The 23,169-nt window shown below is 45.6% G+C and overlaps 4 protein-coding genes across 6 annotated transcripts in view; 2 read left to right on the plus strand and 2 right to left on the minus strand.

Moving 5' to 3' along the window:
- The window catches only part of mbtps2 (membrane-bound transcription factor peptidase, site 2), a 7,049-nt gene extending 1,604 nt beyond the window's left edge, over window positions 1–5,445 (minus strand). Inside the window, exons 1-8 of the mRNA XM_077624548.1 lie at window positions 5,331–5,445; window positions 4,175–4,335; window positions 2,633–2,956; window positions 2,038–2,186; window positions 1,381–1,519; window positions 1,182–1,285; window positions 781–908; window positions 370–669 (exon numbers count right to left, since the gene is read on the minus strand). Coding sequence (XP_077480674.1) covers window positions 370–669; window positions 781–908; window positions 1,182–1,285; window positions 1,381–1,519; window positions 2,038–2,186; window positions 2,633–2,707 — 895 coding nt within the window. The 5' untranslated portion in view covers window positions 2,708–2,956; window positions 4,175–4,335; window positions 5,331–5,445. The remainder of the gene's footprint in view (window positions 1–369; window positions 670–780; window positions 909–1,181; window positions 1,286–1,380; window positions 1,520–2,037; window positions 2,187–2,632; window positions 2,957–4,174; window positions 4,336–5,330) is intronic.
- On the plus strand, window positions 3,621–6,794 carry smpx (small muscle protein X-linked). The gene is made up of 5 exons (XM_077624550.1): window positions 3,621–3,758; window positions 4,290–4,341; window positions 5,408–5,494; window positions 5,565–5,747; window positions 6,622–6,794. The coding sequence occupies exons 1-4, from the start codon at window positions 3,628–3,630 to the stop codon at window positions 5,739–5,741; spliced, it is 447 nt and encodes a 148-aa protein (XP_077480676.1). The 5' UTR covers window positions 3,621–3,627; the 3' UTR covers window positions 5,742–5,747; window positions 6,622–6,794.
- Window positions 5,308–23,169, minus strand: part of cnksr2a (connector enhancer of kinase suppressor of Ras 2a) — a 22,988-nt gene continuing 5,126 nt past the window's right edge. Inside the window, exons 4-24 of one of the 3 annotated variants that reach the window (XM_077624545.1) lie at window positions 22,145–22,232; window positions 21,203–21,244; window positions 20,667–20,786; window positions 20,449–20,508; window positions 20,152–20,220; window positions 18,667–18,813; window positions 17,955–18,097; window positions 17,686–17,834; window positions 17,516–17,605; window positions 16,682–16,902; window positions 15,666–15,717; window positions 14,310–14,485; window positions 13,861–13,934; window positions 13,714–13,785; window positions 13,568–13,635; window positions 13,324–13,421; window positions 13,040–13,252; window positions 12,694–12,835; window positions 12,376–12,603; window positions 12,108–12,295; window positions 5,308–5,456 (exon numbers count right to left, since the gene is read on the minus strand). In XM_077624545.1, the coding sequence (XP_077480671.1) occupies window positions 5,433–5,456; window positions 12,108–12,295; window positions 12,376–12,603; window positions 12,694–12,835; window positions 13,040–13,252; window positions 13,324–13,421; window positions 13,568–13,635; window positions 13,714–13,785; window positions 13,861–13,934; window positions 14,310–14,485; window positions 15,666–15,717; window positions 16,682–16,902; window positions 17,516–17,605; window positions 17,686–17,834; window positions 17,955–18,097; window positions 18,667–18,813; window positions 20,152–20,220; window positions 20,449–20,508; window positions 20,667–20,786; window positions 21,203–21,244; window positions 22,145–22,232 (2,464 nt within the window). In that variant the 3' untranslated portion in view covers window positions 5,308–5,432. Of the gene's footprint in view, window positions 5,457–10,625; window positions 10,899–12,107; window positions 12,296–12,375; window positions 12,604–12,693; window positions 12,836–13,039; window positions 13,253–13,323; window positions 13,422–13,567; window positions 13,636–13,713; window positions 13,786–13,860; window positions 13,935–14,309; window positions 14,486–15,665; window positions 15,718–16,681; window positions 16,903–17,515; window positions 17,606–17,685; window positions 17,835–17,954; window positions 18,098–18,666; window positions 18,814–20,151; window positions 20,221–20,448; window positions 20,509–20,666; window positions 20,787–21,202; window positions 21,245–22,144; window positions 22,233–23,169 lie in introns of those variants that run through there. The other 2 variants (XM_077624544.1, XM_077624543.1) reach the window with 2 other exon arrangements.
- Window positions 7,933–9,948, plus strand: klhl34 (kelch-like family member 34). The gene has a single exon (XM_077624547.1). It carries the CDS (start codon window positions 7,933–7,935, stop codon window positions 9,706–9,708), a length of 1,776 nt encoding a protein of 591 aa, XP_077480673.1. The 3' UTR covers window positions 9,709–9,948.

Here is a 23,169-nt window from a genome sequence, read left to right on the forward strand (position 1 = left end):
TTGTTGTAAAGTTGGTCACTCAAAAAATGAGCCATTCAACTGCAATTAATTTCAGTATGAAATTCTTTCAAAATATTGCCACGCTATTATTGAAGATTCAAATGGGAAAGAATCAAATGAATAAATAAACATTTCAATGTTTCATGAATGACTTAACATGGGAATTCAATAAATATGCGTCATTAATGACCTTATTCAATGTAAAAGCCTAATTATTTCACAATTTAATTCATGACACCAGCCCCTATGCGTTCACAATGAACCATGATTGTAGTATTTCAATCTTTTTGACTCGTCAATGCTTAAAATGTGTTTGTTTCCTCGTTGAAAAAAAAAAAAAGTGGCATTTTTCAAGGTACGCCGACCCACCTCGTCCGTGGGCCCAACTGGGCTGCATCCCATCGGCCTGCACGCAGTAACCCGTCTGCGGCGCCCGGGATAAACGCGCCAGGCAGCGGTCCCAGTCGTCCACGCCGGCCACGGGACACTCCTCCAACGCCGTGACCAGGTGGCCCGCCGACAGCCCCCTGGGCCCGTCGGCCGCCGACCCGGGCGCCACTTCGGTGACCAGCGCCCCCGCTCCGGTGGAGTAGAGCGGAAAGAGGGCGAGCGGCAACAGGAAGAGAAAGGCCAACGCCAAGAGGCACAGCACGAAATTGTGCCACACGCCTGAGGAGAGAAAAGGGGGAACTTTGATGACCTCTAGCGGTTGCGATCGGAATTGAATGGAACGCTTTCATCAAGTTAGAATGAGTTTTATAGGGTGGCATTTTTTCTCACCGGCGCAGAAAATGCGCAGCTGCTGGACGGGCGACACGATGTTCAGGTGCGTGGTGAAGAGATCCACGAAGGCGCCGGGGTACACCACGAACACGAACATGCCGAAGCCGTTCACGCGGACTTGCTCCCTAGTTGATTGGACGTCGAGATGATCACATTTCAAAGCATTTCCTCCTTTTTACACAACGTTTCATAAAAAGGACTTGGGTGGTCGAGCCGTATGGTATTGGCCGGAAAATAACGATAATACAACATATGTTGTATGATAATGTTGTTAACACGATGAAGGGAAAAAAATAATGCGATCTCATGTTATTCAAGACTGAAGTTGCAATATGACAACTTTTTTGTTGTAGTTTTTTTGGTGAGTGTGTAATACGTGTTTGCGATTTGAGATCTACCTGATAGCCGCTACGGCGTGGCCCAGCTCGTGTACGATGCCGCTGAGCAGGAGAGCGAGGAAGAAGTAGCCAAGATGACTTGTTGGCAAGTTGACACCAGGAACCTGAACCAAAAAAAAAACAAAAAAATTCACTTGTAGTATATGCTAATTGCATTTCTGTCCTCAATTCAACAGACGACAACAACAAAGATACGCACCACCACCTGTAAGCCCTGTTGGGCTCCGATGCGCGGATTGTCGCTGGTCATCTGAGCGAGGGTCTGCTGCAGCGTCTTGACCAGGAGCGCCACCGACGCCAACATGGCCGCCACGCCGAACACCAGCCCGCTGTTAAACCTGGGAACGCCTTTTTCATTTATTTTAACCATTTAAAAAACCTTTTAATTTGTCATTTTAAAACAATGCTTTTGATGGAATTTTAGGAAGAAAAAAAGATTGAAATATAAAAAGAATTTTTTTTTTTAAATGGAATGGATTAAATAGATTGAATTAAAAGTAAACTCAAAAAATAAGTAGAAAATACAAATTAGTACATTAAAAATACTGCCGAAAAATAAAAACGATATAATTATTTTTTATTTTTAATATACAAAAAGAAAAAAGAAATTATTGACTCGACGCAACTGAATAAAATTAAAATACATGAATAATGCTTTCAATCGAATTTTAGAAGAAAAAAAGATTGAAATATTTAAAAAATATTTTAAAAAATAGAATGGATTAAATACATTGAATTAAAATTAAACTAAAAGAAAAAAAAGAAAATAATTGACTCCACGCAATTGAATAAAATTAAAATATATTAATAATGAAATACATAAATTACCACAATTAAAATCCGGATGACCACTCACCAGATGTATAGCGCTCGCGGGTGAATGCGGGCGCAGTACGCAAAGAGCCGGTTGAAAATGGTGGTCTGCCACCGGATGTGGAACGGGGCCAGCATCAAACCCCGTCGGGCCAGCCACGAGTCGTAGCCGATCCGATGCGTTGACGACGACTGCAAAACAGTGTCCAAATGAAAACATCAACTATTTTCTTGACCATCAAAAGCACGACTTTCTTGCAAATCACTGCGACTAATCAAAAGTACAATACACAAAAAAACGGTATTAAGTCACTGTTTGCCATTGACGGTGCTAGACGTCCAATCCCATTGGATTGGGAGGACTGGCTCAAATACAAATGCAATGAGAATCATACCCAAATCTGTCCTGCTAAAAAAAAAAGCAGCAGTACATAAATTAATCGTATTACTTGTTAAGTCCAAATGGGCAATTAAAATGAAATACGTAAATGGCCTTGAGTTAACTTGCTCCACCTTAATAAAGCAAAACAAGTTGTTTGTAGCAAACCAAAACACTCAAATGATGAGGAAAACATGTATTTTAAAGTAATATAAAGACTATTTGGGTATTGAGAGGTGTTTGAATTTGTTATCATCACCTTGAGCAGCGTGTCCGCGAGGTACACGGCGCACCAGCCGGCCAGCACGCACACCAACAGGGGTACGGGAATCATGCTGCGTCCGCTCCGGGGGCGAGGACACTACCGGCCGCGCTTAACCGCATCCATGGCACTCCGGACGCCCGCTCACCACCAGAAAAAGAAGATAAAATGCCAAATAAAGGGCGTTTTTGTACGTGAATGAGCTTCCACTGCTGGAAAATAGTAAACACGAATCCACACTTCCGGGTTGAGTCGCTCCGGTTCTTTGTTGGTGATGAAGCAGGTCAGGTCTTTATCGCCGTCATGTGGACAACTGTGGAACTGCACCAACAAATGTAAGCGAACTTAATAAATGTTGGCCTTTTTCTGGTAATAAAACTCAAATATATTTCATGTTTGAGGGAGAGGTGGGAAAATTATGCATTTTGGATTAGGTTTAAGATACGGACGTAATTTTATACTACAAATGAGTGCATAAAAAGTACTCTTTTGGGCTGTCAAAACTCCAAGATAATTAAAAAAAATACAGAATTCCACTATTGAACTATCTGGTCATCTATGTATGTTTGTATATATATTAAATATATACATTTTTGGTGGAAATAAACAATACTAGGTGCTACACTTCCACTCGTGTCTTCTAGTTGGCAGCAGTCAGCTCCTGTGCACATTTAAAGTCCTTAATGGGTTTTTGGGGGTTTAGAATCCTGAATTTAAGCATGTTTGGACTAAAGCTGGTTTATACTCCATCAGGTCCATATGTTGTTGAATAAATTGATATTGAATTGGTCTTTCCACGGGGACAAAGGTTAAATCATTTTTCCCCCCTATGGAATTTGGTTAAGCACCGATTTAGCGCTTTTGAAACTCACAAAGACGATATTGAAACGCAAGCGAATGCGGTCGTCCTCCTAAATGTGTGTGGGGATGGAAAGCAGGTCCCTTCTGTGTAAGTATCACTCTTCTATTTATAGTGAGAACAAATCCCAGATATGAGAGGAATCTTGCCGCTGCTTCAAAGCAGGAGGGCAGAGAGACCAGCTCGTTCGTTCGTTCGTGGCAGAAATGGGAAGCTAAGTGACAGTCGAGTCGGCCGTACGTCAAACTTTCGCGTCGTCAGCAGGTACGTCAACTTTAGTTTGTCTCCTCCGACGCCCGCCAAGACTTTGGCGATGGGAAATAAAGCCGCTTGTCATTCGGGAGGTCAATCATTTCAAGGCTGCGTGCTCGTATGTCACGTCAAGGGCGCCTGGCGGTGGCTATTGTTGTCGCGCAGTGTGTGTGTGTGGGTCGAGGGGGGGCGGTTTGGGGGGGATATTGGTTGGCCCTTCGAGAAATGATAAGCTAAATAGGTCGCAGAAACTTCTAGCGTTACATTCCGCTTGTAGTGAAGCGGCAAGTCTGAAATTTAGGCTTTTGACTTGAGAGCAAAGATTTGAGATAAGAGCATCAATGAGTTGGAGGAGTTAACGTTTGTGTATGAAAGGTAAGGTTGAAAATTAACGACTAGGGGTCGTACTACTCATGAATGATGCAGACCTGGGTTCCTGACTAGCTGGCGCCCTGTGCGGCATGTTGCCAGGCAACTGAAACGCTATCCCGGGACGGAGAAAAGCCCGCGGAACTTCTACCTTCCTCCTTGTGCTGCTTTCAGGTCAACAACGGCCAAAATGTCCAAACCGTCGTCCAACGTCAAGGCCCTGCAGGTAAAAAAAATCATTCATTCTGGAGTACGCGTTTGCTTGGAAAGTGGAAGTTCACAATTGCGTCGCGCCGATATCATTTGGGTCGAAAAGACCACGTTTTTGCGAGAAAAAAAATAATAATACTGCATGCTCACTTAAATATAAATTGCTTACATGGTTTGCTTGAACTCATTGGCTGTCATGGACGTTTTAATAAGATACTACAGTCTTGTATTTAGTAAATGCTGACCTATTGGCATTGTTAGATTTTTCTTTTTCTTTTTCTTGGACCTACCACTAGTTTAGTTTCACGAATTTACTGCAGTTATTGAGCCCGGCACAAACAAAATCTGGGATATTTCAGGAAAGGAAAAGTATTAAGTTACAGACACTATTCAAGTATTTCCAGAAAAGAGTTTAGCAATGAACAATTATACTGTGGAAAAATTGTAGGGTGGGGAAAAAAGGCTTATTTCTGGGCATTCTTGCTTGAAAATATTCATAATGGAGAAACAAAACCTGCGTACCGACCGGGCTTGATTATTATTATTTTTTTGCTAATTGGTGGGAAGGAGCTTTTTGGCCAGAGGAAGAACAAATTCAATTTTTGAAGATGTTGGCAAGACGTCCAATCCATTTCAAGTAGGAAGATTAACAGAAAATGAATGTTGGTTCATTTACTGTCAGATCTCCCACTTCAAAAAGATTGGACATCCATGAGTGAAAAAGCACATGCATCACTTGTTGCTAGGCAGATGAACTCCTTTTAAAAGCAGAGTCATTTCACGCACATTTCAATCTTTATTAATGGTGGATTGCTGGTTGTGCTCGTTTACTTTTCTAACCATGAGGCGCCATCTTTGTCATTATACAACACAAATGATAATCAAGACAAGAGCAAAAGAAAGGATTTTTTGTTAAAAATGTGGTTTCACCATTTTCCCGTCCTTCTCCGACAAGACCACATTAATTCTTCCACGCGAACTGGGTTAGTCTTTACGTGGCGGTACCTCGCGGGATGTTAGGCGGATGTTTGTTAACGATGGAGGCGAGCATGCACCCGAGCTTCTGATTGGCTGTCCGGCAGGCTAATCTCAACATCCCGATGGGAGCTATGCGTCCGGGGGCGGGACATCCTGTGAGGAGGAGAGAAGAAACGGGAGAGGCGCATGAGGTCAGATGGGACAAAACGGGCCCCAAAATTGGAATCTTTCATGTCATCTGATGATGAGGTCTCCCCTCAGGCCCCCTCGCCGACGGAACGGGGGAGCGACGGCGATGGCGACGGCGCCGCCGCCGCGCAGTCGCCGCAGGAGGAGAAAAAGACGTTGCCGGGCGCCGTTAAGCTGCCCGGACCGGCCGTCAACCTCTCGGAGCTGCAGAACGTCAAGAGCGAGCTGAGATGGGTCACCAAGGAGTAACGCCAGGTGACAATAATAAAAACAAATTGGAAAAAAAATGTTTTGTTTAAAATATCATGTCCTCAATACTGATTCGGTCATGTGACGATAAAAATGGCGGCCTCCTGAAATGAGAGTCTGGGAAAAAAATCATGGTTTAAAACAAAATAATTCATTCAAAATATGAAATGAATAATATGCAATTGCCTATTTGAATTCATTCTTTTTTTTTGTTAAAAATACATAAGTTGGGCAATCTATAAGAAAAAAAACCTAATAAAGAATTCATTCAAATAATTTCAAAATTATCATAATTAACATTATATGACTTTCTATAATACAAAAGTAAAATAAAGTAAGTCAAAACTGTAAAACGTCCCCTAACCTTTATTTCCATGAAAAACATTGACATAATTTCCATGAATTAAATGGTGAATCTCAAGTCAAATTTGACTGAAAACAACCTCAGTGTACACAATAAAATCTAATTTCCCTTTTTTAATATTGAACACGTTTCAGAGTGAAACACGGGATTCAATTTATGAAATAATATTAAAGCCATCATTAATTTGACCAAATTTGAGCTTCTAAAGCACCTTCTGATATGTTCGAAAACCCGTCAGTAACATCTACGTCCACACGAGGGCGGTAAAAGCCATGCCCTGTGCTCGTGTTAGAAGGCGGGGCTGAGTCAGGCGCTATTAATAACTGATGAAGTGCTTGTCACACACACCAAGTGCGTTTTTTGGCCCTTCTCAAGCAACTAAATAAGGTCAAAGTGTGTGTGACACACACCAGGCGACCTCATAAACATGTTGTTCAATTAATCCATCAAAAAGCCAAATGATTTGCTCTGTATTAATGTTTTTCTTTTGATTTTTTGGTGCTTTTTTTGCTTCAGGTGGCAAAAGACAACAGACGCTGGCGGGTAACCATGACAACGAGAAAACTCTGTTTCGGGTGATGAAGGTCAAGCAAGAGGAAATCTTATTTTTCAGTTTTTAAAAATTAATTTTTAAGATCAAATTGTGTTTGGTGTTTTGTTTGTTTAAATAATAAATGAAATTGGTTCAATGGAAATGCAAGTTTTTTGTTTATTGGGCCGTAATTCATCACAAAACTAGATACATTTTGACATCAAGATGAATTTAAATGAATGTTAATATACCCAAAAAATATTTATCTTATTATTGTTACAACGCTGTTAAAGTCGCTAATCAGTTTCCTATGTTTGTTCTTTCTAGGATTATGCTACGTTTGCTTGGGGCATTAATTATGAGAAATTACCTGTTTAAAATATAAACTGTTTTGAGACAGTGCAATTTATTCCAAACAATATTTTGCCGTTAAAACAAGAGTTATATGCTCATTATTGTTTACTATTAATAAGCACACAACAACAAAAAAATGCTCTTTTGCGGACTAAAACGGACAGGAAAAACGAAATACTCTGCAAAATAATGCAAGCAAGTGCTCGCTGCCATCCCTCCCTATCACAACGGATGGACGGACATCCATCACCGTCCACAGCGCACAAATATAGCCAGAGCAACGCGGAGCAGCTGTATCTAAGTTTAGCCGGCCGGCATCAGGCCGGGAGCGCCACGATAACATCCACACGGGACCGTTTGACTTTGTGGCAACAAAGCCAACGCCAGGCAAAGAGGCGTCGTGACACATTGCGCACACGTGGGCGCGCGAACGCCGGCTATTCTAAGACCACAATCATAAATCCCGGCGTAAACAGCGGAGACGGCTGGCGAGTGCACCGCCCGCCCAATTTGCGGCGGACGGTAGCTCTCGGGGCCCCCTCCATTAATCAACGGGCTCATAAACACGCTGAAACCCGATAAAAGGACTCCAAAATAACACTTAGCATCCCATGTGGACCTGGTCTTGTCACTGGCGTATTTGATGGTGGTTCGAGATGAACCTGTTTCTATTCCTGTCGCCATGGAGATGAGAATCCAGATAGCGTGGGTGCCTTGGCGGCGGCGCCCTTGGGCTCAGACGGACGGCTGGATTTGCCAATGAGTTCATCCGTCAGGATAGACACTAAACCCTGCCATGTGAGCGCGCGGTATTTGGCGTAGACCAAAGGGCGGCGGACTCAAGGCGGAGGATCAAGGCGGGAAGGTCACACGGAGGGGAGGTTCTGGTTTCTGTTTTTGGGCGCTCGTCTACGCTCCCAAAAGGACGATAGGAGCTTCGGATGGAGAGCTACTCCGTCCTGTATAGCGCGTCCCAGCGGACGGAGCTGCTAGCTCGATTCCAGCGCCTGCGTTTGGCCGGGAGGATGTGCGACGTGGTGCTGGAGACAAAGGGCGTCTCCTTCCCCTGCCACCGGGCGCTCCTGGCCAGCTCCAGCGATTATTTTTGGGCTCTATTCGGGGAGGCCGCGGCCGAGAGATTAGCGCCGCGCGTCCGGCTACCGGCGCTAACGCCCGTGGGCTTGGATGTCATTTTGGACTTCCTATACTCGGGCTGGTTGAAGGTGTCGGCGGAGACGCTCCCGGAGGTTCTGGAGGCGGCCAGGTACCTCCAAGTGGAGGCGGCGGTTTCCATTTGCGAACGGTACATGACGGACGAGCTGGGCGCGGGGAATTGCTGCAGCTACGCTAATTTAGCGGAGCGCCACGCGCTTCCGGAGGCGTTGGAAGCGGCCCAGGAGACCGTCGCCTGGGAGATGGCGACTCTGTTGCGTGAAAGACGGGACCATCTACTGAGTTTGAACCTCCCATCGATGATGGCGGTGTTGGAAGCCGAAGAAATTCCGGCCGTCAAGGAGGCGGAGCTGCTCAAGCTGGCTCTTGAATGGTTAAGTGAGAACGGACCCCTCCCATTGCTTCAGTCCAATCTCCTGCTAAGCCGCCTGCGCTTCGGACTGGTCGCTCCGGGTGATCTCGTGCCTCTAAGCCACGCCCACACGGCCACGGGGACGCCTCTGATCAGGAGCCAGGTGACCAGGGCGCTGGAGTACCACGGAGCGGGCTCGGCAAAGCCCATCAGGCAGAGCAAACAGTCCACGCTCCGGGCGGCCGATCGAGTGCTACTTGTCGGCGGGGGTTCGAACCCGGATTGTCCCGAGCGGCAGGTGTTGGCATTTCATCTGAAGAGTAGGACCTTCGCCACCCTGACTTCCTGCCTGCCCTTGGGATTGCGGAACCACTGCGTGTGCTCCTTGGGGGGCTTCCTCTTCGTGGTGGGCGGAGAGTTGGTGAGCGAAGATGGCGGTAAAGCGGTTTCCGTCGAAATCTCCAACCAAGCGTGGCGCTACGACCCCCGTTTCGAGTGCTGGCTACAAGTGGAGTCCATGCTGCAGAGGAGGACCAAGTTCACTTGCTGCGTCAGCGATGGCGCCATCTACGCCATCGGAGGTCGACGCGCACCTCCCCACGGGGGGGCGCCGACCACGCTGGCTTCCGTGGAGTTTTACGACTCGGAGGCCGGCTCGTGGAGGAGGGGGGCACCCATGCCGGGACCCCTCTACGGGCACGCCAGCGCCGGGCTCGAGGGGAACGTCTACGTGTCGGGAGGTCTCTCGGACGATCCCGGGACCGTCCCGATCCCGGGACAGACCCAGAGTCGAAGGGAAGTTCTGTGCTGGGACCGGAAGGCAAAACTCTGGAGGAAAGTGGCAGCCATGTCCATCGGGAGGTTCGGACACCGGATGGCTAGCGCCCGGGGCTACCTCTACGCCCTCTTGGGGATGTACGAGGCCTTCGCCGATATCGAGCGCTACGACCCGCTGGCGGATCACTGGACCACGCTGCGGCCCCCGCTCGTCGCATCGTTCGGCTACGGGACGGCGGCGACTCCGACGGGGAGCGTCCTGGTTTTTGGGGGGACAAAGTGGAGCGACGGCCAACAAGTGGTGCTAAAGAGCGTGCTGGAGTATGAACCCAAGAAAGACCAGTGGCGGGAAATCTGTCGCCTACCGAGACCCCTCACGGACACCGAGTGCGCCTTGCTGCCGGTGCCCGACTAACAAGGACCACGGGGGGCGCTGTGATGCCATTTTAAGTGCCAACTAGTGGAACTAAGCTAAAAACTGTAGTTAGTTTGCAGTGTCAGATCCAAGCACGGCTAACACAGTACTCACATTTCAACAATGGGTGTGTTAAGCACGTTTTTTTTCACAGATTTGCTCAGAAAACAAGCGGCAGTCGTGTTTATGAGGGTAAAAACGACATACCAACTTGGATTAAACCACAAAAGCGACCTAAAGTCAAAAAGGACAAGAGCTTAGCTTATTCTCTGCCAATGAGTCCATGAGATATTTTCCTTGCATTGAAAGAAAATAAATCAAAATGGCCAAACTTTATTGATCCCACATATCACAAACAAAGAATTATCGTTTTGAGTTATGAAATAATCATTTGGACACTCAGATATATGACATCAGCCAAAACACTGAATGTTTGCATCTAGCACTGTTTAACACAAAAAAATGCCTCATAACTGATATCATATTTTCTATTTACAACAAGGGCGCATTACAAATCACTAGAAGCGTTGGCGGCTAATTTTATACTTAAATTGATTTTATAAGTTAACTTTTAATTACAAAGCCTTTTTGATTTTAATAATGACAATACTAAAACTACTGAGTTTCATAACCGCGTTTAGCTAGCAAGCAACACGCTAAAAATGATGGAACAAAGTGCTCCAGTGTCATTCCTCGACACCAAGATGCCAGAAAATGGCAGCGAAGGAACACCAAAAAGTCCAGCGTTTTTCCAGAACTCATTTCTCGGCATCCGGATGCCTAAAGGTGGCGCCAAAGAAATACTTTTAGAACTGGCGTAGGCAGAAGAGAGTAAGTTTTGTTTCAGAAAAGTGAGAATATGAAACAGCATAATCCTCTCCAGACTGAAATGAGTTGATTTTTGAGAAATATTTCACTTCCGAGTGTCGTATGACCTCAATTTTTTGCGCTCGTCAGACGTGCGTCTCGATATAGGAGTGCGTGTGGGCTAGCGAGGGCGTGGTGGGCGTCCCCGGCTCGAGGTCGGACCGGGGCTCGGGCTCGATCTCGATCTCGATCTCGATCTCGATCTCGTCGGGCATCTGCGAGAAGAGCTCCTGATAAGCTCGCTTCCACTCCTGGAACTCGGCGGACGACAGCTGTGGGCGGGCCAAGAGCCTGTCAATCAGCGCTAGCTCCCCCTCTCTGTCCTACGCACAAAGACAATGGGACGGAGTCACGTTTTCTTTTGGAGGGGCGGCTTTTGAAAAGGGCTGAAAACGGGTCTCCACGTAGACGGACAGAAAGCACACAGAAAAAAGCCGGGCTCTGCCAAGCCTATCCTGAGCTGGAGAAGCCAAACGGGACAAAGACACGGCACGGCGCCCCCACTGGGACACAAGAACACAGCACAAATGCTGAAGCCACAAGACCGACAAGAAAAGCCGCTCCAAAAGAGGAAAGCACAAACAGTGCATGTCAGGCAGCGTTAAATCCGCACGCACTCTTGGCGGGGGGGTGAATTGGGGGCTGTCACTTTGAAAAAGAAGCCCCACAACAACAACATAAATTACTTCTGGTTCTCATTCGGTCGGGGATGCAGCGGAAATGTCCGGGAGAATAAATATGGCTGTCATAAAGTGTACGCGGATAGCACGTCATTTCCATGCATTCTTAATGAACGGCGGCCACTTTGAATAAGTGAGCGTAAATCGCGTGTGGCGTTTTTGTTATGCTGCTTTTTTTTGGGAGCGCTTGTATTTATTTTAGTCTTTGGAATTGACAAAATGATGAAGCCATTTAAAACGTGTATAATTAATGAGGGTAACAATAATTGTTATTTTCGTTAAAATATTTAAAGAGGATAAATTTAAAAGAAAATCTCAAGTAAACGTCTACATCACGTATCCAAGTGGCGGCCCGGGGGCCAAATCTGGCCCGCCGCATCATTTTGTGTGGCCCGTAGTAAATCATGAGTGGCGACTTTCTGTTTTAGGATCAAATTATAAATGAAGAGTAGAGATGTATATTACATTTCCAGATTTTACCCCTTTTAAATCAATAATTGTCATTTTTTAATCCATTTTTTTCTGTGTTTTTAGTTCAAAATTCATTTTGTAAAATCTAAAAATATATTTTAAAAAAGCTAAAATAAACATTCTTTTAGATCTATAAAAAAATATGAATATTCAGGGCTTTTAATCAATTTATTTTAAAAAAAATCTAAATATTATATCTAAAATGGTCCAGCCCGCATGAAATCAAGTTGACGTTAATGTGGCCCGCGAACCAACCCGAGTTTGAAACCCTTGGTCTACATGAAAAATGCTTCATTTAAAATTATAGTTTATTGTTTTTAGCTATTTAAATGCTTATCCAGTAAACCATTTTTCTACTAGGTTATTAGGCTTTCGTCTTACCTTCAACGTGGAGTTGAGAATGCGCAGGCGGTGCAGCCGATCGTTGAGCTGCGGGTCGGCGGTCCGCCGCAGGAAGGACTGCCTGAACTCGGACTGGCCTCTGGCTTCCGCCTCCCGGCCCAGCGGACTCACGCCGCCCTGCTCGCACGCCCGGAACAGGTCGCCCAGGGACGCGCCCTCGCTGCCACCTGGGGAGACCGCAATTGGTCAAAAGGCGCAAAAGTCGGTCGGTCGGTCGGTCGGTCGGGGCTTCTCGTCCCGTGCTCACCGCCGTGCGGGCGCCGCTCCTCCCCGACGGGCGGCGCCAGCAGCGTGTGGATGTTGCTGTCGCGCGGCAACGTGTAGCTGCGGGGTTTCCCGCCTCGTTCCGGCGTGGGGAGCAGCCGCTGCGTGGCGATGGGCAACGGGACGCTCCTCGGAGCGGGGAGCGTGTAGACGCCGCCGGCCAGCATGGGCGTCGGGCTGGACGGAAAAGGCTCGGCGAACACGGCGTCTTCTAAATTTCAGAGAGAAACCTCGTCAGCTGACATCAACTAGGCGGTAAACCTCGCAGCTACACGTCGGCAGCCGATAATTTTTTGCTTACCGAGCGGTCCCGTCTGCAAGTAGTGCAACCCGGCTTCCGTCAGCGGCGTTTCGATCAAGTCCTGCCACGAGCGTCTCTGGGACGACGACGAGCGTCCGGGCGAGCCAGTTTCGCTGCTGCCTCCTGCTGGACTGGAGCGGTACTGCGGAGGCGATATTAAAAGGAATTGAAGCAAATGAGAGGAATTATTGCAAAATAGGATAAATCCTATTCACACAAAATGGAGTAGCGGGAGTGCCGAAATTTAATTTGTGAAAGATATTTAAAAACTCAATAACAAATCTTGAAATGAATAAAGCCCAATTCAGATAAAGATGTAAAAATGTCAATAAATACAATGTCAAACCTCTAGCGGGTCGCATCGGTACGTCGCGTCGCTGCTGTTGCTGCCTCCCGGCCTCCTGCCGCTGTGCACGGTGCCGCCACCCAGGGGGCAGGGGTGGTACTGCGGCTCGGCGGCCGACGTTTCGGCGCAAAGGAAGTCTTCCTGTGACGAACGGGATCGCGACGTCTCGGTGGAGGACAGTCGCGTCGTTCGGCCTTCCGTGTAAGTGCTCATCTGAGAGAGGCCATTTTCTTCTGTCTTTATCTACATTTGGGAATAAATCGACTGCTTTTTTTTTTACTCACCGACGGCGGGCGCGGGTACGTATCGTAGGGAGGTGGGGGGCTGTCCTGTTTAGGACTGGAGGGGGCGTCGTCCTCGTGCTCGCTCTCGCTCCAGTAATCTGCGGGAAATGTAACAAGTTCAATTTGTGCAAACAAACAGAATTGCATCCTAATTGCCAATGAAGCATGACAATGGATGATCTCTAGAATTCCCTTCAGACAAAATAAATTCGACATCCATCGCCGTCAATGCCGAGTGGCTCACCTTGATCTTGACGAATCCTCTCCCGCTCCGCGTAGCCCACGGCAGCCATGTTGAGTCGACTCAGCCATCTGACAAGTCAGGAAAAAGGGCGTTTAAGTCAAAATGCAAACAAAAACCATCAAAACACGGCTCGAATCAAAGCGCACCTGTTCATGTCATCCACGCCGTCCGCCGCAAAAAAGAAGCTCTTGATTTTGGGGTGACACGCTTTGAAAGCACTGGGGAACACAAAGAATGTGTGCAGAATGAGACACGCAAACCCTCTCTCTTATTAATATATTTTTTTAACGTACTACTTTTTTCTGCATTCGCTGGCACGGTCGATTTTAAACTCCGGAAGGCTGACGAAGCCCTCTGCTTTTTCATCCTGCACACAAGAGGATGAATCCTAATGAGTTGAGCAAAGCATAATTTGCTCAGAAGATTAATCACCATGACTCACGTTTATTTATTTATCTTTTCGTGATAAGTGCGTTATATTTTAGCTGGAAATGCGCATAAATTGGACTAGGAATTTGATGTGGGATTATATTATATAATTTAGAGAACAACTAATTTATGCAACAAAAAAAAAATCAATACAATTCTACATCATCAATATCTGTAAGGGTTCTCCAGTCATCAAAATAGCTTTGGATTAGTCGTTTCACAAGCACGGTATTCGTTCAAAAATAACATTTTTGTCTACATTGCCCGGGAGCGCTTTCCAAACCACGAGTTCCCGCGCAAGCCCCCTCGGTACCTCTTCGTTGATGTACCAGTACAGGCAGTTGTCCTTCAGAACGAACCAGTACTTCTTCCATTTGTGAGAAAAGTAACCCTTGGCGTCCCTTTTGCGCCACAGCCAGCCTTCGCAATCGCCTCGACCCAGCGCCTTGCAGGAGACTCGACGTCGACTCAGACCCGCTAAACTACGTCCTGAAATGACACCAATTACAATTTAAAAAAAAAGACATATTGCCGATATCCTTGAAGAAAGATAATGAGCTTCATATAAACAGCCGGGGGAAGAAAATGGCGGGTTTTTTTTGCTTCCCCAAAAAACATTTTCTTACAGCCAGTTCCTCAGAGGACACGGATCCAATATTCCCAAAAAGCTTATTGTAGTGCACATGTGTCAAAGTGGCGGCCCGGGGGCCAAATCTGGCCCGCCGCATCATTTTGTGTGGCCCGGGAAAGTAAATCATGAGTGCAGACTTTCTGTTTTACAATCGAATTAAAATGAAGAATATAGATGTATATTAAATTTCCTGATTTTCCCCCTTTTAAATCAATAATTGTCGTTTTTTAATCCATTTTTACGGTGTTTTTAGTTCAAAAATTATTTTGTAAAATCTAAAAATATATTTTAAAAAAAGCTAAAATAAACATTGTTTTAGATCTATAAAAACCGGAATATTCAAGGCTTTTAATCCAGTTCTTTTAATCCATTTATAAAAAAAAAAATCTAAATATTATATTTAAAACGGTCCGGCCCACGTTGACGTTAAAGCAGCCCGCGAACCAACCCGAGTCTGACACTCTTGTTGTTGTGTAACTGAGAAAAGGCAAAAATAACCTCATGCAGCATAAAGTCTCCAACAATAGAAAGACGAACTATTGGGTTTCGACAAAGTCGAAACACGAGCTTCGCAAAGACAATAATGTGTACCAGCTTGTGACTGCAGAAGAGACCCAAAAGTGTGACTAATATTTCATGGGCCACTTGGACGTTGCATAAACATGTTCATTTGAAAGCTTTGGGCCCATTTCTGTAAACAAACACAGCCGCGGTCGAAATATGCAGATGGAGCTTCGCGGCAGATGGTGAAATCAACCAAGAGGCCGGCGGGACCCCAAAAAACATGTTTATCGGAAAAAGCCATGCTTGAAATTGTATTGACAAGACTGAAACGGGCTTACATATGGAAATGTAAAGAGAAATGGATTTTTTGGGGGGAAAAGTAATAAGAATTGGAGTCATTTTGTTGAGATAAACATAATACTACTGCTCACTTGACATAGCTAGTTAGCCAAGATGCTAGCATTACATCCATACAAACGCATGTCATAGTTGGCATTACATATGTCAATAAACTGTAGAAGCCTGCTGTTTTACCTTTATATTTCTTACGCGTCTTTGTCTGCAGCGAGGAGGCCTGTTGATATGTCTGCCGGAGGAAAAGGAAAAGCAGCCTGTCAGGATCTTGATTATCTCATGACCTTTTTACAAAGTAGTAAATGTGATGGATATCGGGGAAACGGGGGAGACATTTGTAATAGATCTAGTAAAAAAAAAAATGTCGAAACGGAGAAGGACGGGAAAGGGCATACAGCTTGCTAAAATCCCATGAAAAAAAAATCTACGGATAGATGTAACATTGTATATTCCTTTAGGAATGTACTTATGAATATACTATGTAAAAATAATGTTAAAAACTCCAATAAGGAACGATCATTTACAAAATACTTATTTGCTAATACTGTCTAACTTATAACTGTGCCTTTCATACCTGTCAACCTCTGCCAATAACTGCCCTTATTAATGATTATGATTCTCCTTACAAACCCCCAAAAAACCCTTACAAACACCGTACGAGTCGTACGGTGTTTGTAAGGTTTTTGGGGGGTTTGTAAGGGAATTGTAATCATTTATAAGGGCAGTTATCGGCAGAGGTTGACAGGTATGGCCTTTTCTTGCTACTGTCACAATGAAATTTCCCCAATACGGGATGAATAAAGTTATCCAATCCAATCATGTTAAAGGTAATAAGTGTTAACGGCAGTGACCGCCGCCCATTGAAGGGTTAACCTAAAACAAGTGACCAGCCCAAAAGAGCGCCGCTGTAAATATGGAAGCCTGGAGCTGCGCCACTGGCAGCCCGCCTCGCGCCAGGGCTCACCACGAGGGTCCGCCCACGTCCACTGGCACGCCATCTGCCAGCGTACGCAAAAAGACTTCTCGCGGAGGCGCCGTCAAGACGTATAAGATCACCGTCGGCCCGGCGAAAGCTGACGCCGCGGCGTTCGACTGGGTCACCTGCCACGTGCGCTCGACTCCGCGTGATGAGAAACCAACGTTCGGGACCACCTTGGCATACTTGAGTTTGTTTTCAACAAAAGAAAATGGCTCACGTGGTAAACGGAGGCGGGGTCTCTCGGCGGCGACTGCCTCTGATTAGCTTGGAGAATGTAGTGGGAGGGGCTCTGGCTGTGGTGGCTCCGTCTCTTGGCCCGTTTGGCCGTGTCGTTGGTCCGCTTGCCCGGACGCGCCGTGTGCGAGGCGTAGTCGGCGACGACGACCACGGGCCGCTCGTCCACGCCCGTCGGGCCGGCGTAACGCATCAGGGTGGCGTCTGTGGGGAGAAATTATGGGGAGGGGTCAGGTATTTCAACTCACTGGCTACCGTTGACTGTGGTAGACATCCACGCCATTTGGTCCCTCCCACAAATGGCAGCGACCACAATTAAATAGCGCGAGATGGATGTCAAGGAACTGTGTGCGCTCGTGTGGCCATCGGAGAGCACGTCGAGGTCTCGCTACCTCGCCGCTACTTCGCATCCCTCCCCGCGGTGGCCCGGTTGCTAGGCAGCCGGCGGACGGTGGAGAGAAGCGACAAGAGCTGCTGTCAGCGTCGCCATGGCAACTGCGTGAGTGATTCAGGTGGAGGTCACGAAGAATAGTCTTCTTTTTGTGTGTTAACAGTTCTCATCTTTCTGTCTCTTTGTAAGAATGATATTTTTTTATACCAGGTAGCTAGCCAGTCTGTCTTTGATTTTCTTTCACTTTTCAACAACCTCCTCTTGTCCTTTTTGTTAATCACGACTAGGCTTAATTTGTTCTTCTGTAACGGCACGGTGTCTCCGTGTGAGATGCGAGTGCGCCACTTTTTAAAGGGATTGTTAGGGTTCGCTTTGACTGGCGGCGAATGTCGAAAACGCCGGATCTGTTACCAAACGGCAGCTCACCTCTGTGGCTTTCCCGGTGAAGCTTAGCGGGGTCTTCGTAGTCACCCACCCAGTTGCACTCTACCGGCATGGAGATGGGCCTGAGCCTGCCTGCAATCCGCCGCCAATTACAGTGAAGAGTGTCATCGAGCCTTCTCGGCCTCATGGTTCTTTTTGTCCTTTGCGCTCACCGTATGTCGGTGTGGTGCAGTAAACGGGCTCCTCCTCTTCCTGCTGCCGGGATTCTAGATCCAGGAAGGAGTTGGGCGAGTCGGATCGCTTGGCCAGGCCGCCGTGTCCGCGGGACGCCTCTTCTGCGGGCGAGGTGACCGCCTCGTCCCTGCGACGATGAGGTCAAAGTTCAAGGGGGACGTATTTCAAACGGAGACGTTTTTACGAAGATGCTTGGGATGTTATTCAAAGTAGATGCCCGGCAAGCAACGCCGTTTCTGGGACTGACCTTGGCACGTAGGGCTCCATGGGTGGCGGCGGAATATAAAGGTCCTGGAGGGCAGAGGTCTTGGTGGGGGTGCCCGACGGCGTGGCCGAGCCGCTGCCCGGGCTTCTGGTCGGCTGGGAAATCAAAAGTGCCGTCTTTAAATACTAAAAACAATGACATGAGATCAAATGAAGCAAATGATTTTAGGATGCTCAGCTTTGGAATCGCATTGTCCGTCGGTAGATTTTTGAAGTTGGAGCCAAAGCCAAATGCTTTGATTCCGGCATTGCCTTTCAACTCATCTTTACTAGCTTCTCGCCGTCGTTTTTTTACAGCCAGCCGAAACATTACGCCCGTCAGGTTAACGGTCTTGATTTACGGATGCCGTAAACGGCGCGCAAACAAGCCACGAGCGATGAAGGACAAAATCATGAATTGAAGAGAAATCTACCAAGTAAACAGGCTGAGATAGCGTCGCCCATCCCACCCGCGATCTGACAAAGCCCCGTGTCGTGTTAGCGTGCGTAATCCGAGTTAATGAGAAATTTACACTTGCTAATTCGCCGCAACGGCGAGAATGTCAATGGTCAGTCGCTTATCGGGCGTGAGTCACTCGGCAAACAAAAAGTGCGCCGTGACCTAATTAGACGCTTTAGCGCAGTCTCGGGGGACCCGAGCCAGCCTCGGCACGGGCGGATTTAATAAAGTCTATAAAAGATAGAGAGCGTCCTACCTGCAGGGCTAGCGGCTTCCAGCGCATGTTCTTGAGCAGGGCCGGCGCCGAGCTGAGGGTGCTTTGCGGGCGTTTCTTCAGCGTCAGGGACACCACGCCCTTGTCGGCCCGCAGAGAGCCCACCAGGTTGCGGAGCTGCCAGCCCACCTGCGCCGGAGACGCGCAACGGCGAGTCGTGATGATTGGAGGTGGTGAGAGACTAACTATAGAGCCTTCTTATGTAACATGCCCTCAATTTGATACACCTGCGCAATCTAATCTAAATGCTTAGGAAAAGTCCGCCTTTGCAGAGAAACGGTGGCTAACGACTGGATTTGGATCATTCTGGTTCTGCAAAGTTTTTGGATCAAATACAAATGAAGATTATAGATGTTTAATGTATTTCCTGATTTTCCCCTGTTTAAATCAATAAATGGAATTTTTTCATCTTTTTTTTTCTTTTGAGTTTTTAGTTCAAAAGGCATTTTATAAAATCTAAAAATAAATATATAAAAATATTTTCAGTTTTCCATTTTAATATTGAGCATAATTAAAAACATATTTTGTTTCCTTTTGAAATGAAAAATAAATGATTAAGACGTTTTCCCTTACTGAGGAAAAACATGCTCAAATAGACTGTTTTAAATGTATTCAAAAAAGGGGGTTTTGATCCATTTCTTTTAATCCGATTTAAAAAAGAAAAAAGAAAAAATCTAAATATTATATCCAAAATGACACCCTTGCCATAGAGGAAGGGTGTCAAACTCGGGTTGGTTCCTAGGCCACAATAATGTGGGCCGGACCATTTTAGAAATAATATTGAGATTTTTTTTAAATTGGATTATAAGAACTGGATCAAAAGCCCTAAATCTTCCGTTTTTTTATAGATATAAAACAGTGTATTTGAACTTTTTTTCTTAGTAAGGGAAAACATCTAATAATCATTTGTTTTTCATTTCAAATGGAAACTTTTTTAAAAAAAATTATATTCAATATTAAAGTGGAAAACCAAAAATATATTTTTATATATTTATTTTTAGATTTTACAAAATGCTTTTTGACCTGAAAACACCAAAAGAAAAAGATGGATAAAAAATGTCAATTATGTATTTAAAAAGGGGAAAATCAGGAAATATAATATAAATCTATACTCTTCATTTGAATTTGATCCTAAAACAGAAAGTTGGCACTAATGATTTACTTATTCGGGCCGCACAAAATGATGCGGCGGGCCAGATTTGGCCCCTGGGCCGCCACTTTGACACCTGTGCCATAGAGCATTCCAAATTGTATGGTGTATTCTTTTCGGCATCGACATGGAGTTGAAAATTGCCGTCTGATGACATCCTCAAATTATGAACCTAGCGCCACTACTAATCAAAACGCTGGCATTAATTTAGCAAATTTTCACCTCTAGTATTACACCTCAGTGGACTGTCCGTTTGTAACTTCCCCTTTTTTCCCACAGATTTTCTACATTGACTCCAGACACAGAAGAAAGCTTACCACAGTCTGGTGATTGACTTGAATGACTTCATCTCCCGCGTGGATTTTCTTACAGCGGTCGGCCGGAGACTGCGAAGAACCAGAAAAAGACAACACGCGTGAGTCGACGTATCGATCTCCGCTTACCCGGCGCGAGCGAGAACGTTAAACGGCGGATCTGACGTCCCCGCCGCGCAACCTAATACGATGTCGGTTTGGAGATATTCTCGGAAACGGGTTACTACATCTTCCAACGTTTGGCGGGCGGCCATGAGCGCACACTGCTCGATTTTGGTTCTCGTCCGTTTAACTCCTCACCCCTTCCGTTGTCCCGGTGATCACGTGGAGGCCGTCGTAGGTCGACTTGATGTACATTCCCTGAAGTGGGAGAGGTATAAATAGAGGAAATTTAAATGTAAATGCATCTAAAACTGGCATGCTTAACTCAAAGCGATGCTAGCTTCCCGCGAAACAGCTTTTTTTCCGTGTATAGGTCCGCTTCTACGGTTCAAAAATAAAAAAAATGCGATGGTTACCAGGCCGTCGGATGCTTTGACGTTGGAGAGGTGGACCAGCTCCAGGTGGGCCGACTGAGAGACCACCGGGTCTGACGAGACGCAAACGATGTGCTCGCAAACCTCGGATAGAGTCTTGCACTGGAAAGACACAAAATAAGACTTTTTATGATCTAACATTTAGTTTTTCACATTTAATGTTGATATGTCACGACAAAGTCAATGGGGGATTAATGACTAACCACTCCAAAAAAAAGAAAAAAATCCCTTGACATTAATTAAAGACTACAATTAATTAAAGCGTTCATGTCAGGGAAACTCATTTTGTTAGACACCAATATTCATGACTAACAAAATGCAATTGTGGGTATTCGGATTTTATCATTACGAATTAATTCATGCTTTTACCGAGGCTTCAAAGCTTTGAAATGATGAAATTATAACTTGAAAAAAAAAACAGATTTGGAAAAATGCCTTAAAGTTGCCTTTTAAAACACATGCAAATATGACTTTGAATGTAATGCTTCAAACTTGGTATCTTATCTGGTTTTACTCACCACGTGCAGGATTTTATTCTCCGTCTCAAACACCGTACAGTCCTGGGGGGGGGTACGCAAACACAATGTCACCCACAACACATCGCGCTGAAAGCCTCACCTGCGCGCTTGCAAATAGAAACGCTCCCACGCAAACGCTCAAACAGAGACGTTTGCCTTTTATTTAGAAAAGCCCCTAAGACAGACTGTCGGCGTACAAACGACAGTAAAGAAATTGTCTGACGGCGTTAAATATTTGTTTGTATTGTATTCTCTATGTTCGTTTAACTGGGTTTTGGACACCTCTCACTGAGGTCAAGGGTCAAATTGTCTCCAAGTCTATGAGTACAAGCGTGTGCGGTCGATTGGTGGCCGGTCTTTTGGTCGCCCGGACCCAAACAACGGGCGACCAAACGTCTGGCGCCCAAAAGACCGGCGACAAAACAAGGTAAAACAACACGGTCTACGCATCAATAAAAGCCAAAAATGGCCATGAGCAGTTTCACTGAGCCGACGTGTTTGTATGTACATGCGTTGTCCCTTTAAGAAGCGACGTCAGTCAGGGTGTTAACAAGTTCTCCAACAAAAAACAATAAAAGTCCGGCAAATGTGGAGCTTTTCTTTAGCCTACTAATTAATAGGGCATTAAGTATTGCAGTTTGTATTTTGGGAATGTGAGCAACGATTTAAATGGTAATTATCACTTACCTTCCGGGCGACCAAAAGACCGGCGACCAAAAGATCGGCGACCAAAAGACCGGCGACCAATCGACCGTGTACCGAGTACAAGTGCCAAAATGATAGTGTATACTATAAGTATAGTATTAAATAAATGTTTATTTTACTTCATATCATTTTACAAGTAGATCTTTGCCATATTTCTGTGTTTATTTGTTCTAGTTTGAATTTCGGTCCTGGGTTAAAGTCACAAAGACACACATAGCGAGCGAGAATTCCACCAACCTGCTGCACGATGGTGGTGAGCTCCAAGCAAAGCTGGATGACATTATTCCGGGTTACCGAGTAATCCGCCACCGTAGCGAAAGGAGACCTGCGGAGAAGCGGATAACGCCGCTTTTGATCAATGTGCACGCCAATTGCCAAAGTAAGCGCGGCAAATGTGAGGCCTTCATTTACGGGAGAACCCATTAGCTACGCTGCGAGTCTAATATTAAGGTTGTAGCGTCGAGAATAAAAAAAGCTATCTAGCCCACAATGCCATGGAAAATGAACAGTCGCTGGCATGAGACCCACATTTTTCCGTCGGACTCAACAAGTCTGTCGCGCCTGTGCCATGTGGGTCGTCGCTATTGAGGTTGCATGCTATATATATGCACACGCACGCAGGACCTGAAGCGATGCAGCCTGTTGGTTAACCGTCACGTCGCCAAAACTCATTTCGCATAATAATTTGGGCCATTGCGCCGCTTTTTTGGGGGGGGTTGAATCTTTAAAATGGTGTACAAAGTGGGATTTGATGCAAAATTGGATGGCAAAAGTAGTACAAGTATACTGGGACATTTTTCAACATGTGTTGAATTTTGGGGCAAGACTCCTTAGTGAAATAATTTCTGGACTTTAAGGCACACCATGAACCAACGAGTTAATTTTCATACATGACTGGAGTAGTAGAATATAATTATGCTTAAAAATAAAGGGTTTAACCACCTTTAGAATTCATCCATTAAGAAAGCTGGACTAAAAAGTGCACTTTGGTAAACATAAAGGATTTTAAGCAGGCTTTATACTTGGAAATAATATGGTCAATATAGTCATTTGTCATTTTATATTGGCGCCAATGCGAGAGATGTGTAAAGGGAAACTAAAAGGTAGGGAAAGGGATAACTAAAATGGTGAAAGGGGGTTAACAAAAGTATGGAAAAGGTAAAAACGGAAAAAAAGGGTGGAAAAACAGCTCCTATGAGCAGGGGTTGCACATTTGATGGGTTCTCTTGAAGGGGTTACATGAACGGATTTAATGCCCATCA

This window comes from Stigmatopora argus, chromosome 17 (genome assembly GCF_051989625.1).
Source record: "Stigmatopora argus isolate UIUO_Sarg chromosome 17, RoL_Sarg_1.0, whole genome shotgun sequence".
Taxonomy (NCBI): Eukaryota; Metazoa; Chordata; class Actinopteri; order Syngnathiformes; family Syngnathidae; genus Stigmatopora; species Stigmatopora argus.